This window comes from Camelus ferus, chromosome 32 (genome assembly GCF_009834535.1).
Source record: "Camelus ferus isolate YT-003-E chromosome 32, BCGSAC_Cfer_1.0, whole genome shotgun sequence".
Classification (NCBI taxonomy): Eukaryota; Metazoa; Chordata; class Mammalia; order Artiodactyla; family Camelidae; genus Camelus; species Camelus ferus.
In genome coordinates, this window is record NC_045727.1 from 7,675,975 (window position 1) to 7,692,838 (window position 16,864).

General features: G+C 47.4%; 1 protein-coding gene across 5 annotated transcripts in view; it reads left to right on the forward strand.

The window, feature by feature from the left end:
- The window catches only part of NOS1 (nitric oxide synthase 1), a 166,919-nt gene that overhangs the window by 115,806 nt on the left and 34,249 nt on the right, over positions 1-16,864 (forward strand). For all 5 annotated transcript variants that reach the window (XM_032471388.1, XM_032471391.1, XM_032471389.1 and 2 more), the window contains 9 exons: positions 2,395-2,536; positions 5,307-5,446; positions 7,005-7,179; positions 10,238-10,339; positions 11,824-12,018; positions 12,430-12,515; positions 14,907-15,051; positions 16,018-16,122; positions 16,683-16,741. In XM_032471388.1, the coding sequence (XP_032327279.1) occupies positions 2,395-2,536; positions 5,307-5,446; positions 7,005-7,179; positions 10,238-10,339; positions 11,824-12,018; positions 12,430-12,515; positions 14,907-15,051; positions 16,018-16,122; positions 16,683-16,741 (1,149 nt within the window). The remainder of the gene's footprint in view (positions 1-2,394; positions 2,537-5,306; positions 5,447-7,004; positions 7,180-10,237; positions 10,340-11,823; positions 12,019-12,429; positions 12,516-14,906; positions 15,052-16,017; positions 16,123-16,682; positions 16,742-16,864) is intronic.

The window sequence follows — 16,864 nt, forward strand, 5'->3', positions numbered from 1 at the left end:
TTTCTCTTCCTGCTGCTGGAGGGACCGTCCCTTCAGGTTCCACCAAGCCAAGCTACACCCGGGACTCCTCTTGCCTCCCACGAAGAATAAAGCCACAGGGAGTAAACCAAGGCACAAAAGCGCCAATGTGGGCTGGTGGCTTCCACACTGGCGAGTCTCAGCTGGGAAAGGAGCAGCTGGAAGGGAACAGCTGAGGCCCTGCAGACAGGCGGAGACACTTGTTAATCCTGCTCCTTCATTCAGTCCTGCCCCAGCATCTGTTTCCAGCTGCTGAAGACCAGCCCCATCTTGGGGCCAGACAGGACCACTGCAAGGGTATTCCCACAAGCCCCTGCGCTACACTGAGCTCATCCCCAACGTGGCTTATTGGCATTAAGCATGGGTTTTCTTGGATGTGTCTCTTCCTCGGGAAGGAAACAGTATTTGCCAGCTGAGCCCACCAGCAGGAAAAGAGCCTGTAATTTAAGCCCAGGGCCTTCTGGGAAAATTAGTATCCAGATCTTTTCCCTAAAAGACCTCACCCCTCAAAGAGCAACAAAGAACCCTGAGCCTTAACGGAGGTCAAGTTCTTGGCCTCGAAGAGCTGGTGGACTGTTTCGGTAGTTTTCAAATGCTATGATGAGGTGATACGGGGGATTGCCCCAAGCAAGGCAGAACACCTCTACGTTTTTTCAATCTCTATTGTAGGGGAAGGGGGTCCTAAATTAGATCTTCTATGAATGAAAATATTCAGCTGATCTTTTTCTTTAGTAAGTTTTAACCCACATTGAGAGGCCGTAGGAGAAATGTGTAGCATGTATAGAAATAATCTAAACATAAGAGAGGAAGGCAGGCAAAGGAGATAAGGGAGAGGGAAAGAGATGGGATTTAAACAGTGCAGGGCATTTGACCCATGTAGCGTAAGCCTGTCTTATGCTTAGGACACTTGGGAGGTGAGAGGACTTCTGTGTCGTCCATCGGTCTTTTTCCTGCACAGAGAGTGAGCAGCCCGCCCCACTGTGTGTGATTCTGGTGTTTCTAAACATGCTTTTTAAATCTATTTAAACGAACACAAACACGCTGTATCTGCCGCTCAACCAAAGAAACAGCCGTGTGTTTTAATGCTGGAGGGAAACGCCGACGGTTTGACTCATTCTGTGTTCATCTCCAATATGGCGCCTTTGCTAAGCGATTTTTAAGAACATCTTTGGCTCTTGGCGACTTTCACCTTCGGCCCGAGTTCTAGACTCACCCCCAATGTGCAATGCCTTACTCCCTGCAGTATTAAATGAGGTACTGTCTTGTGCGGACAGTAAGACCTAAATGTGCTCAAAAAGGGGGGCCCTGCCCTGGCAACTAAACAAGACCAGGGATGCTGTGTGGAGAAAGCAAACTTGAGTCGGGCCTTGAATTTGGGTACATGGCAGCAGAAAGGGACGCCAGGCAAGGGAGGCAGCAGGGCAGAGTTCCAGGGGCAGGATGTGTATGGGAGCAGATGTGAGCGATGGGTTGGACCTACAGTGTCGTCCCCATGCTGACACAAGCCAGGATGTTGTTCCCATAGCCTGGGATTTGGTCCAGGGCTGGAACTGATGAGTTCAGGCTACAGGAGCTCCTGGCATGAGATAACATCGAACCACTTTGTGAAAAAGTTATTCTCCATCCTTCTGGTGGTGCCAAAGAGGAAGTCTCGGTTTGCTGTTGAGGTATCAGTTAACACCTCTCCGAACTGCTGATCTCCCTTTTAGCAAAAAGAGAACAGGGCTCCAGCAAGCTGCCTTCTGCAGGCAACAACATCTTTCTACAATTTAATAACAGTACACGGTCTCACAGTTGCTTAATTTAGGTGGGCAAGGCCAGTGATGATTTCTGGTTTTCTTTCAAAGTAAATAAATATGAGTACAAATGGAAGTTGATTTCTTATCATTCATAAGTCTGTAGACTTTGGCGTGGTGCGGGAGGTGGGCAAACTGGGGCGCTAAATAATGATGGTGGTAAGAGAAGAAGATCAGAACTGGGAATCAGTGATGAGTCTTGAAAGGAAATGGGGTCGGATGTTTTTCCCCTGGAGATTACGTGCTGCAAAAGAACTTTCTGGAAAACTGGCCCAAGTCAAGATTGTTTAAAAGTCTCCAGTTAAAGAAGCATTCTCTTTCCTTCAGTGAGCTGGCACAGGGCCTCCCATCCTCCACCCTTCCTCAACCAGGGGTCGAGTGGAGGGTCCAACAAGGTCCCTCCCCTTCCAAGAAAGGGAGAGAGGGAGAGAAGGGGGGGGGGCCCTGGGGACCTTGGGACAGATGTGATCCACCCGAGCCTTATGCATTCATTGGCCTGAGTGACACTTTTTCCATATGTCCTCAAAGTGCGAGCCCCCCGCCCACCCTGATGCCCAGTGTCCTCCTCTCTCCACCGCAGATCTGCCATCACCATATTTCCCCAGAGGACCGATGGCAAGCACGACTTCCGAGTCTGGAACTCCCAGCTCATCCGCTACGCCGGCTACAAGCAGCCTGATGGCTCTGTCCTGGGGGATCCAGCCAACGTGGAATTCACAGAGGTGTGTGCCCCCACCCCGCCCCAACCTGGGCTCTCATCCCCCAAAACTGTCTTTATCCACAGACTTTTCTTAGTTTAACCTTATCATCATAGGGAGAGTGGTCGGGGGAGGGGAGGTTTACTCATCTACAACCTCCTGCTCCATTTGTCTGCCTCCAGTCCCGCTGGCTCCATTACAGATGTTCATTTGGTCATTTGCATGCTGTTACCTCGCCTGATACTCATGAAGAGGTCTATTGCCCCATTTCACAGATGAGTTGACTGAGTCTCACCAAGGCCAACACATTATCCAAGGCTACTGAAGGGGCAGAGGAAAAGCTAGAAGTATAGTCCAAATCTCTTGCCTCCCCTCTCTGGGAAGAGAGGAGCTGATATATAGAAGCTATGTCTGGCATTATCTTTTTTGAGTTGGGTTATGTCAGACTTATGCTATTCATTCAGTTCATTTATTTCTTTATACAACCTAGCCACCCAGCCCCTCTCTGGCTTGACTCTCCAGCATGGCCACCATTGCCGGCAGCCCGAGTCAATTCCTAAAGGCCACTAGGAGCACGAACACCACCCTCTCCTCATCCAGGCTTCCTTCCAGGTGGTGATACAGACAGGTAGCACAGGTGGGGCCTGGAAGCTTCTACCAGATATGCCCACAGGAGACACCACAGGCAGACCCCACGCCTGGCATGAGCTCAGGCACACAGGCCTGGCACCTCTTTTATTTGTCACCCACTCAGCCGCCTGAGTTCCTCTTCATCTTCGTTCTTTCCCCAAACCCCCCTCAAACTCCACCCTGGTATCCCTCCCCACAGGGGAGCCTGCCTGAGGCCACGGGCTGCCCCGCACCCTCATCCCGGCTGACTTCGTTTGCAGGTGGCTTTTCCTATTAAAATATTATTATTGTGAGGAGGGGGCTGTAGCCAAAGTGACCAGGAGTCACACCTGTGCCGTTTTAGACTCAGCCAGACGCTGTGCTCCACTTGGCTGAGCGCTAACTGTACACTTGGCTGACCTTGTCCTTGTAGCCACTGGAACATAAACGCCACGGCCCCTTCCTCTCCTTCTGTCTCCAGAAAGCTCCTGGGCAGAATGGCACATTCTCCTAAACCCACGCTTCTGTGCTTCCTCTGTCTACTAACACAGCAGAAAGAGTCACCCCAGACACAAGCACACAGTTGTCACTTTTGAAACCACCTCACACTGTGCCGTCCAGGATGGCAGCCACTGGCCACCTGGCACTAGTGACCACTTGATATGGGCTAAGTCCAAACTGAGACATGTCCATGTGAAATACACTGTCTCAGAGATAGAGAACAAAGAAAGAGTGGAAAAGATCTCGTTAATTATTTGTATCCTGATTACATATTGAGAAAACAATATTGTGGATGATACTGGGCTGATCTAGTTCTTACATTTATTAGTAAATTAATACACCTATTGTGTTAATAAATATCGTTAATTTTCTGTTAAATATCTTTAAATAGATCAATATTAGTTTATTTAATAACATCATTAATAGGTTAATGATGTTATTTAATTCTGTTATATATTTTATACTTTTTATATTTTATTAGATTAATAAATATATTGCCTATTTAATTTTAATGTCAAATATAGTATTGATATATTTTATATTTATTTCTTTAAAATATTTATATTTTATAATTTAGTATATTTATATATTTTATTTATATTAATACATTTTATAATATATGTCGATATTACTAATATAGTGACATGTAATAATATTAATATATTGATATATTAATGCTTCATTTAATATAGTATTAATAAATTGCTATTAATATAATTAATATAGTGCTACAGTTAATAAGTATTTAATAATTAAATGTTAATACATTTTATAATAATATATATTGATATTACTATTACTATATACTAATACAGTGATATGTAATAATATTATTAACATATTGGCATATCAGTGCTTCATTTAATACAATACTAATAAATTGCTATTAATATAATTAATATAGTGCTACAGTTAATAAGTATTTAATAATTAAATGTTAATACATTTTATAATAATATATTGATATTACTATTACTATATACTAATACAGTGATATGTAATAATATTATTAACATATTGGCATATCAGTGCTTCATTTAATACAATACTAATAAATTGCTATTAATATAATTAATATACTTCTACAATTAATAAGTATTTAATAATTAAATATTAGTGAAATTAAAACATTGTTTAAATGAATGTATTATTTAAATTATTTTCGCCTGTTCTTTGGTTTTTTTTTAAATTTCTCAATATGGCTGCTAGAAAATTTTAAATTACTTATATGGCTGGCTTTATATTTCAGTAGGACAGTTGCTCTTAACACATGCCTTTTATGCAGTAATTCCGATAGATCGTCCCTCGTCAACGGTAGATTTTCTTCAGGGCACCCAGTGCAAACACTTCCGGAGCAAGTGCACACGAGCAAGCGGAAGGGCGCTGCAGATGCAGCAGTCAGTTCAGTCCTCGCCCTGGGAGTTCCCAGTGGGCAGGGAAGATGCAGGAAACATAACCAAGCGAGGTGCTGGAGGATTGGTTTCCCTGCTGTCCCGAGGGACCACGAATAACCTGATGATATCAGGGAGGACTTCGTAAGGGAGGTGGCGTAGCCCAGTGCCTCCAGAGAGAGGAAGGGGCTGCTGGCGGGTTTGCACTGGGCCCTCTGCCCCTCCCCCACTGCTGTTGCGTCTGGAGGGCCTGGAGCATGCACGGGGGCCTGACCTGGCCGGTCTGGTTGCAGATCTGCATACAGCAGGGCTGGAAACCCCCAAGGAGCCGCTTCGATGTCCTGCCACTCCTGCTCCAGGCCAATGGCAACGACCCCGAGCTCTTCCAGATCCCTCCAGAGCTGGTGTTGGAAGTGCCCATCAGGCACCCCAAGTAAGAGGGACCTGCGTGGGGTGGGTAAGGGTGGGTGGGTTTACCCAGAGCCCCTCCCTCCCCAACTCTGGACCCCCTGGCTCGCTCTCCAGCCCAGAGGCTGAAAAGGGGGTCTCAGTTCTTATCCTCACTGTGGGTTCCTATTCTGTCCTCAAGAATGAATAACTCCACCTTCACCAGCCTGGGGACCACCATCTTTTCTGAATCCAACTCCCCCTCCTCACCCCACTCCTGAGCAATTAGCCAGGACCTGCCGTTTTCCTAGGCCCGAGTACTGGAAGAGCCAAAGCACCATTTTAGATGCCACGTGACTTGATATGGGTCAAGTTCAAAAGGAATTTGGAGCCGGGATGGGGCTTTGAGGGCGGGGGCCAGCAGCGCAAACAGAATGTACACTGTGGGAATGAAGGAAATCCACAGGGAGACCCTGGCCTCAGGGCCAAAATTGATGGGGAAGCACCCAAAAAACTCAATCATCAAGACAAATAGTATTTCAATGTAATATTATAAAAAAATCAACATTAACTTTTTTAATACATGATGCATAATATATCAAAATTTTAAAGACCAGATCCAGTTCAGGGCCAAGATTAGGGGGAAGGAAGCAAGTGAGGAGGTGAGTCATTCAAGTGCAAGGTGGGATCCTGTCTTTATTTCAAGTTGTGGTATTTTGTTTGTCCTGGACTTTTTTTGATTTTTCTAAAAACATTAAATTAATTTTGAGTATTGTGTGAATAAATAAATAATAGTGTTGATCTTGATTACTGGGTTTGTTGGTTCCCCCCTTAAATTTTTCACCCAAGGCTAGTGACTTTCTTGCCTTACCCTAGTCCCAGCCCTGGAGAAGGAGCAAGTCTCTCCCTGGTGAAACTTGGCCTTCGTTGGTTCATTCATTCGTCTGCTCATTCAGTACTGTTTATTATTTCCTCTCTGGGCCAGGAGTTGTTCTAGTTTTTGTTGCTGACTTGGTCCCTGCCTCCACAGTGCTTTTCAATCTCAAGGAGGAGATCAATTACCCAAAGAACCACTTAATTCCAATAAAGTGCTGTAAAATAAATTGTATAGTGCCTAGAGGCATAAAGCTGCCTGACCCAACCGAGACTGGGCATCAGGGAAGGCTTCCTAGAGGAAGCAGCATTATAACTGGGAATGAAAATGTGAGTGAGAGCTGGATGGGCACAGAAGGAAAAAGAAGATCCCAAGGAGGAAGGAACTGCTGTGCAAATGTCCTGAGGTCAGGAGGAATGGCAGCAATATTTACTTTCTCCTGGATTCACCTTCAGGGTGGGTTTGAGGGATAAACAGCAGCCCAGGGCAGTGGTTCCCAGCCCTTGGTGTCCCTCCAGATCACCTGGGAAATACGTTAAAGTGCATATTCTCAGGTCCCAGCTGTGGGAGCCGTGATCCCACAGGTCCGAAGTGAGCCCCTGGGTTCTGACACAGTAAGTCCCTCTCAGATGCTGACACTTGAGCATCCCCAGACTAAGGATATTCTGCCCCCACGTCTTCCCCTGAGGCTCCTGCCCCATGGTGAGCTGGGCTGTGTTGCTCTCCGCAGGCTTGAGTGGTTCAAGGACCTTGGGCTGAAGTGGTACGGCCTCCCTGCTGTGTCCAACATGCTTCTGGAGATCGGTGGCCTGGAGTTCAGCGCCTGTCCCTTCAGCGGCTGGTACATGGGCACAGAGATTGGTGTCCGCGACTACTGTGACAGCTCCCGATACAACATCCTGGAGGTGAAGTCTCTCCTTGGTCATCATGACGGGGAAGCACTAGGCAGAGCGGGGTGGGCTCAGCGGTCTTTCCCCACAGCTGAGCTTTGGGGCTTGGAAACCAGAAGAGGTTAAAACAACCTGCAGTTCTGGGAAAGCCACCTAGCCTTGCCGGAGGCTTCGTGGCATTAAGAGTACATGCCCTCTGTGCCCGGCACTACACTGAACACTTTGTGTGGATTACATGCTGCATTTAATCCTCACCACTACCTCCAGGTGTGATAATCCCCATTTCACAGATGAGGAAACTGAGTCCTTTTGGAGGAATGAAATGACAAGCTCAAGGTCACACAGCTAGCCAGCAGCAGAGCTGGGATGTGAACTCAGTCTGGCTTTCTGGTCCAAGTTCATAATAACCATACTGCTTCACCGCCTGTCAGGGTCAAACCTCGCTAGACGGTTTTGAGAATGACCCATGAACTTGCGACATTTTTGGTCTCTTTTCGAAAAAATAAGGGAGGAGGCTTGGCAGTGATTCCCCACCATATGCGTTTCTTGGTGGAGGGTTTGATTCCCTCCCAGGCTGAGTCATCCTCGTTTACCAAAGAGTGCTAGGGCGGACCACTCCCTGGAGCTCAACTTCAGTGAAAGCGTCAGGATTGCTGTGGCTCTGTCAGCAAATGTTGTTTCTAACAACAGCCTGCTGTGGTTGGCCTTGTTTCAAAAGGAGGCACTGAGAAACAGAGAAGTTAAGCACTGCGCCTAAGTCACACAGTAAATAAAGTACAGGGCAAGATTCGAACTCAGAACCAAGCATTTGATTTTATATTGTTAAAAATCTGGGGGGACCTTGACGACATTATACTAAGTAAGAAGTGTCAGACAGAAAAAGACAAATACTATGTCATTTCACTTACATATGAAAACTAACAGAAAGTAGAGTGGGGGTTACCAGGGGCTGGGGGGCAGAGGAACTAAGGAAGATGTTGTTTAAATGTACAGACTAGCAACTAGTAGATAAATGAGTCCTGGAGATCTAATTCACAGCATAATGATTATAGTCAACAATAATACCGTGTTATAAATCCCAAAGTTGCTAAGAGACTGTATCTTAATTGTTCTCACTACAAAAAAGAAATGGTAATTACATGATGTGATCGAGATGTTAACTAACGCTAAGGTGGCAATCACACTGCAATACAAAAATGTATCAAACCAACACTCTGTACACCTTAAATTCCCACAATGTTACAAGTCAGTTTTACCTTAGTTAAAAAGAACTCCATGGGTGTTAGTTAGCCTGGAAAACAGAACCAGGGGTCCTCAGCCTTGCCACACACTGGAATTTCCTAGGGAGTTTTTTTTTCATGCCCTGGGTCTCATTCCCCAGGATTCAGATGAAGTTGCTCCAGGGTGGAACCCGGGTACCAGCACTTCTCAGAGCTCCTCAGAAGATTCTGCTGTGTAGCCAGTGATCGGTACAAACTTCTGGAAGGAAAGGAAAAGCTATTTCGGGCAATTTCTATAGCTGTGGCTCAAGTCATATCTGGAAGTGTTTAGAGCCATATATATTTTTTCCTGCAACTAATTTGTGTTCTTTTAACCAAAACAGTGCTATAAAAGTGACGATAGCAGCTTGACTGGCTGTACACACTCTCCCCTTTCATAAAATAACTCAGGTTTTATATATATATATTTATGTAAAGCAGCACGTTTCTTTTTCTCTGCGTTTGTGTCACCGCTAAAAGACCCCAAACAGAACCTAACTCCTCAGCCTCAAAAGAGTAAGTTGATAAGCCTGCATTCATGATCCCTGCTTGCATTTTGACTGCAAAAAGTAGTCACTGGGTTACTTAAATGAGACTCCCTCCCACCCCAGCCGTCCAATTCTAACTGCCATTATGTACAAATGTTGACAGCTGGGGCTGGGAGGCAATTTACCCAAACCTGAGAAATTGTCACACTCCAGCCCCATAATGAGACCTAGGTTCCTGCAAGTGACTAGAATTGACAGAGGAAGTGAGAAGCCAGGCTCTAATTAATGAATTTGCTATTGAGTCTCCCCTACTCCTGACATCAGCTCCGGCTTCAGCTCCAGCTGTAACAGAAATGTCAAGAGTTGTTTTTGCCAAGTGGTTTTGCCGCAGGAGTCAGCTGGTGGGGGAGCTGCTCCCAGGTCTTGGGCATTACACATCTACCTGGGCTCCAGCCCCGAGGCCAGCTGACTCTGTGGACTGTGAGCAAGTCTGTGCCCCTCTCTGAGCCTCAGTTTCCTCATCTGTCAGATGGAGGGGACAAGTGTCCTCATGAGCTCAAGATACCCATCCATGATCTGGATTCCAACAGTGGCCATTCCAGAGACGGAACAGGATAGGTGGAGAGCTCTTCCTACTAGAACACAGACGATGTCACTCCCCAGACCAGCATTTTTCCTTAAAACCCTCCAAAGTCCCTCCTCATCATATTTGGAATAGATTCCTGACTTCTTTACACATCCTTCAACATCCTGCATGATCCGGTCTTGCCTCTTTCTCTCTCTGTCTCACCAATTCCCCCTGGCTCCCAACCCTCCAAATACACTGGCCTTCTTTCTGTATCTCAGAGGGTGCAAGTCTGATCCCACCCCCAGGGTCTTTGCACATGCTGTTCTCTCTGCCTAGAACATCCCCTCCCAGGATTTGCAAATGTCTTGCTTCTTCCCATCATTTGGGTCTCACCTGTACGCACCTCCACGGTGGGCCTTCCCTGACTATCCTGGTTCAGTTCATCCTGCCCCCATCTCTCTCTTCATCCCATTTCCTTGCCTTATTTTCTTCCTAGGAATTCGCCCTCATCACAATATTAAGTGTCTCTCTCCCCCACTAGAAGGTAAGCTCAATAATCAAAGACCAGCGAAGTCCCTCTAGTGTCCTGCCACCAGCAGCTCCTCGATAAAAAAATTTCTGAGTGAGTGAGTGAATTAGGCTGCATATGAGTTGATTAATTAATTAAGAATTTCATTAGTGACACTAGTCCTGTCCTTCTTTGGTCTGAAATCCAGAGGTGCCCCAGCCTGTGAGCCTGTGTTTCCTTCCCCTTTCAGGAAGTGGCCAAGAAGATGAACTTGGATATGAGAAAGACATCCTCCCTATGGAAGGACCAGGCGCTGGTGGAGATCAACATTGCAGTTCTGTACAGCTTCCAGGTAGCACCTGGGCACACCTCCTGGCTGCCAAGCCTCAGTGGGGAACTAAAACCTTTCAGAGCCTTGGAGCAGGTCATAAGCCCACCTAGCAGGAACCGTCTTTGCAGGGACCTGTCCACCAGCAAGGTCTCCTTCCCATCACACATGCCTTTCTCACGATGGATCTTGGATGGGGACCATTTGAGGACAAGAAGAGTACACAGGGGCTTTGTGATTTATTGCTCATGATTTTTAGAATTGAGATGGTAAACATCCTCTATGTCTTGCCACCTCTTAAACACTCAGACTTTTACATAGCAGAGATAAATACTCATCTTCATTAGAAGTGTATAGCCCCTTCGCCCCCGCCAATGCATGTGGCTTCCAGGCAGAGGCTATTATGTATAGTATGATGGCTTTAAAAATTATCAGCTAAACTGTGACACTTTGGAGAACAACAGGGGGGACACCAGTAATAATTGTGACACTATACGTGCATAAGCTGGGATTCTCCTGGGCAAACCAGGAGACCCCATAGAACAGAGGTCACTGTCTAGAGTAGAGACGAGCTCTTGGGGTGACACTCTGGGAAGCCAGACCCTCATAGACATACATAGAAGGCATGCACAGAGAGCTGAATGAACATATCAAGTCATGTATAGACATGGATATAAACCATAAGTCGCCATGTCAGGAGCAGGGATCCTGGGTATACTGAGGACTATATATCCCAGGGAAGGGACCAGTTGAGATGGGGTGAGGGGGAAGGAAGCCCCCTTCTTTCCCTCTCGACCACAGAGGAGTGAAGTCTTGGGAGTTGTTGAAAATGATGGAGTGTGGCTTGATGGACAGACTGACGAGCCAGAGACAGCAGAGATGTGAGTGAGATGAATGACTGAAAAAGAAAAGTGCAGGAACAGGGGCAAAGTTTTGTGGGCAGAGAGAGGAAACACTGCCCGGGTAAGGCAGGACTCCAAGCCAGCCAATCGCAGGGTGCCCTGGGGCTGGGTTACCCAGACGTTCAGTCCACCCACCTCTGCCGAGATTGACTTGTTTTCCTTTTGATAAACTCATCCTTGTTACTTAAAAAATTTTTAAGAGGATTTTGTATGACCAGCATAAATGGAGAGCCAGTATCATTTACCATAAATGGAAGAGAATTTTAAATTTAAATAAATACATATGGGGAAAACAACACAGAGTTGTTAGATTCTAGTTGCCTGAGGTTCCTCTCTCATTAAAAAAGAAAAAAAGGAGTTGGGGAAACGGAGAGAGGAAGATTGGTAAGAGAGAAGTTAAAGGTGAATTCATGCCACATGGGGACTTTCTCCTGGGTGTAATCAGGATTGAACATACAACACAGAGAATCACTTGACACTTTTTACCTAAAATCATCTCCAGAACCACCCCTTGGGAAACACTGCTCTATGCGTGAAGGAGTCCCAAAACCCCAAAAACCCCAGCTTCTCCTACCTTCTGACTCCTTGTCCCCTCTCCTCCCGCAGAGTGACAAAGTGACCATCGTGGACCACCACTCGGCCACCGAGTCCTTCATTAAGCACATGGAGAATGAGTACCGCTGCCGGGGGGGCTGCCCCGCCGACTGGGTGTGGATTGTGCCCCCCATGTCTGGCAGCATCACCCCCGTCTTCCACCAGGAGATGCTCAACTACCGGCTCACCCCCTCCTTCGAATACCAGGTCCTGCCCCCTCCCCGCCTCTTTCATGCTAGGTCTTCCATAGCCCGTGTGTACGTTATGCTTAGAGCACATCTCCGTTCAAATTAGCATCTTGGACACGTAAGTGTGGCCACCATACTGGACAGCACAGCTCAAGCTGAAAGACCAGTGGAGACAAAATGAGTAGTCTGGGGTCACAAGGAGAGGGTTTGAGAGTATCTCAGGGCTGAGTATGAAGGTCTAGCTGGACGAGGCAGAGACGCTGGACCAGCCGCTCTGTGCCAGGCCCCCTGTGGTCACCACCAGAATCACTCCCTTCAAGGGCTAAAGGTTGGGCATGGCTGGGCAGCCACAAGCCCCCAGGGAGTCCTGAGCATCTCCCAAGCGGAGCCAGCATCCCTCACTGGAGTGACCATAGTCCTCTCTTCCCAGCCTGACCCTTGGAACACCCACGTCTGGAAAGGCACCAACGGGACCCCCACAAAGCGGCGAGCCATCGGCTTCAAGAAGCTGGCAGAGTAAGTCTCCTAAAGCAGGTGGGGATGGGGAGTGAGCATGCCCCAGAATTCAGAGAGCCCCAGAAAGGGAAGCTGGGAAGATACTTGTGCCTCTGACCTCTCGTGTGATGTAATTTCTCCACTTTCTCCAACCCCCTCGTGCCTTCTTTGTCTCAGAGTCTGGGACATGAACATTGCCACACCTCTCCTCCTTCCCAGCCTCACTTCTTCACCCCAGGTTCGTAAATTCTTGTCCTGGAGGCAGTGTTGTGTTGGTAAACCAGCTCTCCTAATAATAGTGATGGCCATAGTGATGATAATAGATTTGTAACATTTGGCCATTTTCATGATGTAAATGCTCCCACTAAGGCCAGTTTCCAGCTCCCAATAGGAAGTCACTGAACCCAGAGTAGGGAGGAGCTGGCATGAACTGGTGCCAGCACACCCCTGCCTAGGGAGAGCTCTCACCCAGGGCTGAACTCTCATTTCACTTACTCATTCATTCATTCATTCATTCAGCCAGTAAGTAGATACAGAATGCCTGCTCAGGTGCCAGGCGCTGTGCTGGGCTCTGGGGATGCCATAATGAGCCAGATCGTGTGGTCCCTGCCCTCACGGAGCTCATAGCCATTCATTTGTCAAAGAAGCACACAAATGCAGTAAGCATTGCGAGTACCATCAGGGACTGATTCCATTTGATGGAATGGCTCCATCAAAGAGACTTCACCAAGTTTGGGAGGTCAGAAGGGGCTTCCTTCCGGAGATGATAGTTGAGCTGAAGAATGAAATGAACAAGATGTCCCTGAGCAAAGGAGGGAGGGAAGGGGGTTATGGACAAAGGCTACTCAAGAGTAATTGTCCAGAAGAACACATGGCCAGCCAGGATGCCAGCTGACAGGTGGGGTGTGGCTGACTGAGATGGTTTCATGGGGATGCCAGCCTTCTGTCTAAAGATAGAGAGCTCCCCTGATCCACTTGGCAGAGACCCTCTACTTGGAGCTAACTTCCTGGCAGAGGAGCTAGGTATGTACCGAGCTACTAACTCACTTTCCTTCGCTCCTTTGGTCCAGAACTCTCTACATATGGTACCTCGTTGTACCATGGGTGCTGTCCATGCCATGGACCCCCGAAGTGAGACACTGCTCATCTTGCAGAGACTGAAACCTAGGTCCTGGCTCCACTAATATGGCCCACGAGATCTCTCCCTCTGTCTTCCCTGTCCTTCTCCTTCCACCTAACTTTGTCTTCCAGCCAAGGAAGAGTACATCAGCCGCCCTTCTTCCCACAACAAGAGCATCACGAATATTCTCAGGGATGGCAGCCTTTGGCTCCAGTTCAGTTCAGATGTTCCCAAGGGAAAAAGGGAGGGAGAAATCTAAAGCGTTAATTGCACTATTAAGTTTGGGGTAGAAACAGTGGGAGTTAATTTTAGGTACTTTTTTATGCTCCGATCATTCAGAGGGAACCCTCCAGGCACCTTTTATTCTTTTCTGTTTCTCCCCTCTTAGCTCTGGCAGCGTGGGTGGTTTCCCTGATTCTAAGAAGTGATGAATTTACCACCTAATCCGCAGGTGGGGGTAATTAGCAATTTGCCTGCTCTGAGATTCCTAGTTAGAACAGGGATGCTTGATCGGAAGGTGAGCCCAGGCATTCCTGAGCCTCTGGCCTGCCTGCCTTCCCCATGCCCTCGTAGATGGTTTTGAATTCTCCATTTAAATGGAAAGAGCATAGACTTGCCCCTTAAACTCTCCAGGGCTTTGGTGGTAGCAGCATTGAAATCCATTCCTCCTTTTGATGGATACGTATTTAGTGCCAATTAAGCATCAGGCTGTGCAAGACCCTAGACATGCATGGCTGATCCACCCACACCCGGTCCTTCCTTTGTGGGTTTATAAATATCTAAAATCCCTTCTAATCTGGTGATTTATTAGTGATTCGTTCCTCTCACTCTCTCTCACTCTCTCTCTTTCTCTCTCACACACACACACACACACACACACACACACAAACACACACGAATGACAGCCATTTCTCTATGTTTTTCGGTCCCTATAACAACTCCTGGCACATAGTTAGGCACTCAATAAACATTTGGTGAAAGAATGGTCATCTTTCCGGCAATGCTTGGCGAACCAAGGTTCTCAAGAATGAGGGCAATCAATCAAGTAACAAACCATCAAAACTAACCAACCGTGTTAGCTCATGACTGGTTGCTCTGGAGGGACTTATAAAGGGATAAATATGGCACCTACACTTGGGCTTTGAGTGTCCCTGAAGCCACCCGAGATTAGGAGAGTAAGTTCCCTCCTGTTGTGTTTCATGGATCATGGTTCTTGCCCCAAAGTCCCAGCCTGGCATCCTCCCTCCTTTCCACATTTCCCGTTTTTCTTTCCATCCTCTCCCCCGCCACAGAGCTGTCAAGTTCTCAGCCAAGCTGATGGGGCAGGCAATGGCCAAGAGGGTCAAGGCTACCATCCTTTATGCCACAGAGACGGGCAAATCGCAGGCTTATGCCAAAACCTTGTGTGAGATCTTCAAACACGCCTTTGATGCCAAGGTGGGTAGAGGGCAGGGCCAGCTCTCCAGCCCCTCCTGGTAAATGAAGTTGGGAAGAGGAGAGAGGGAAGTTAGCAGAGAAGCACCCCTTGAGAATGGGTGAAGGCACATCTGAAGATGCCCATCAGCCCAGTCACACACATCTGCTTATATTTCAGGGGACTCTGATGCTTCTCTCCCTGAGAACCCTCTAGGAGTCCAGGAATCCCCACCCCCATCTCTAGAGCGAAATGTTAGAAAGCTTATGAAAAACAATTCTGGAGTCAGTTTGGGAAGCTAGGCATTTAATACAGTTAAGTGGCTTTATTTGCTGCAGGACTTCTCAGAGCCTTTAACCTGCAAGTATGGGTTATCATCTCCAAAAGAGGAGAGAAGAGAATGGAAATGTTTCCCAAATATGTTTGCTTATGGCTCACTTACTTTCAAGGAGCATCTTTGGAGACCAGGCTTCCCTAGAACCTACTTTGAGAAATGTTGCTCAAGTAACGCTAAGATACAGGGTAACAAACTTTCCCAAAGGTAGATATCTCAGACTTTTTTGGCCCAGGTCCTCCATACAGTTGGAGGGAGGGTTAAAAAGGAAGCTGAGCAGATAATTGGTCAGATCCAGCTGGGTCATTCCCAGCCTAAACTTGGTCAAGAAGACTCCAGCATCAGTTGGTTGTAAGGAGTCCCAGTCAAGATCTGTCTTTACTGGCAGCCAACCCATTGCCCCAGACTCTCTGTGGTCCTGCAGACCACAGTGAGCACAGGAAGGTTCCATATTACTAAAAAGCTTTTCATTCTACCCACTTGAGTCCACTGAAATAGTGGCACTCAGAAATTTGGTTCTTATGAAGGAGATGGCCCATGAAGACCCATCGTTTTTGCCTCTCTCCTCTCCCCCCACCACTTTGTTCCCTCCCACCCTTTTTCTCTCTTCATCACTTTCTCCCCTCCTCCCCCCCCCCATCATTCTCCCACCTAGGTGATGTCCATGGAAGAATATGACATTGTGCACCTGGAACATGAAACTCTGGTCCTGGTGGTTACCAGCACCTTTGGCAATGGAGACCCCCCTGAGAACGGGGAGGTGAGATGAGCTTTCTCCTGTTCTAGCATGTGTTTCCATGAGCAGGAAGGAGGGGCAGCAGTTACACCTGCTATTCAGCAGCAAATTCTCCCAGAACCTCAGAGCCAGTGATCTCGATTTGGATTCAAGTTCTGCAAAGATTGGACAATTCCAAGTCCTCAGTCTATTGGTGTCCACTGACTAGCTGATCCCTAGTGAAAATATTTTCACCTGAGTGAGCTAGTTCTTTCAAATGGATGCTCCAATCAAGAGCTTGGGGTCCTCTGCTCCAGATGAGAGAAGTGGGGACAATATTTTTGTAAAAAGCCACAAAAGGGATTCGTGTGCTGGGGGTGGTGGGGGCAGTCCACACCTCCATAGCCCTTTGTAAACAACCCTGCTCCACGTGCACCTGCAGCATGGCTGCCCAGCCCGAGCCCCTGACCATCTCTGACACCCTGGCCCCCAGGTATCAGGCTCCTCGTTTGCCAGTCAGGACCCCAGACCCTCAGTGCTGCCCAACCTTGTTCCAGATTTAATCATACATGCCTCACATTTTGTTCATCTCTTTCAACCTCCAGAAGTTCGGCTGCGCTTTGATGGAAATGAGGCACCCCAACTCTGTGCACGAGGAAAGGAAGTAAGTGAATGACCTGCCAGTATCACATGACAGCCCATGGGGTAACTGAAACTTGTCTTTTGGCATCTGGGGTTCACATCTGAGTTCTGGATGGTTTTGAGACCTAAAGTCCATTTGTAACTG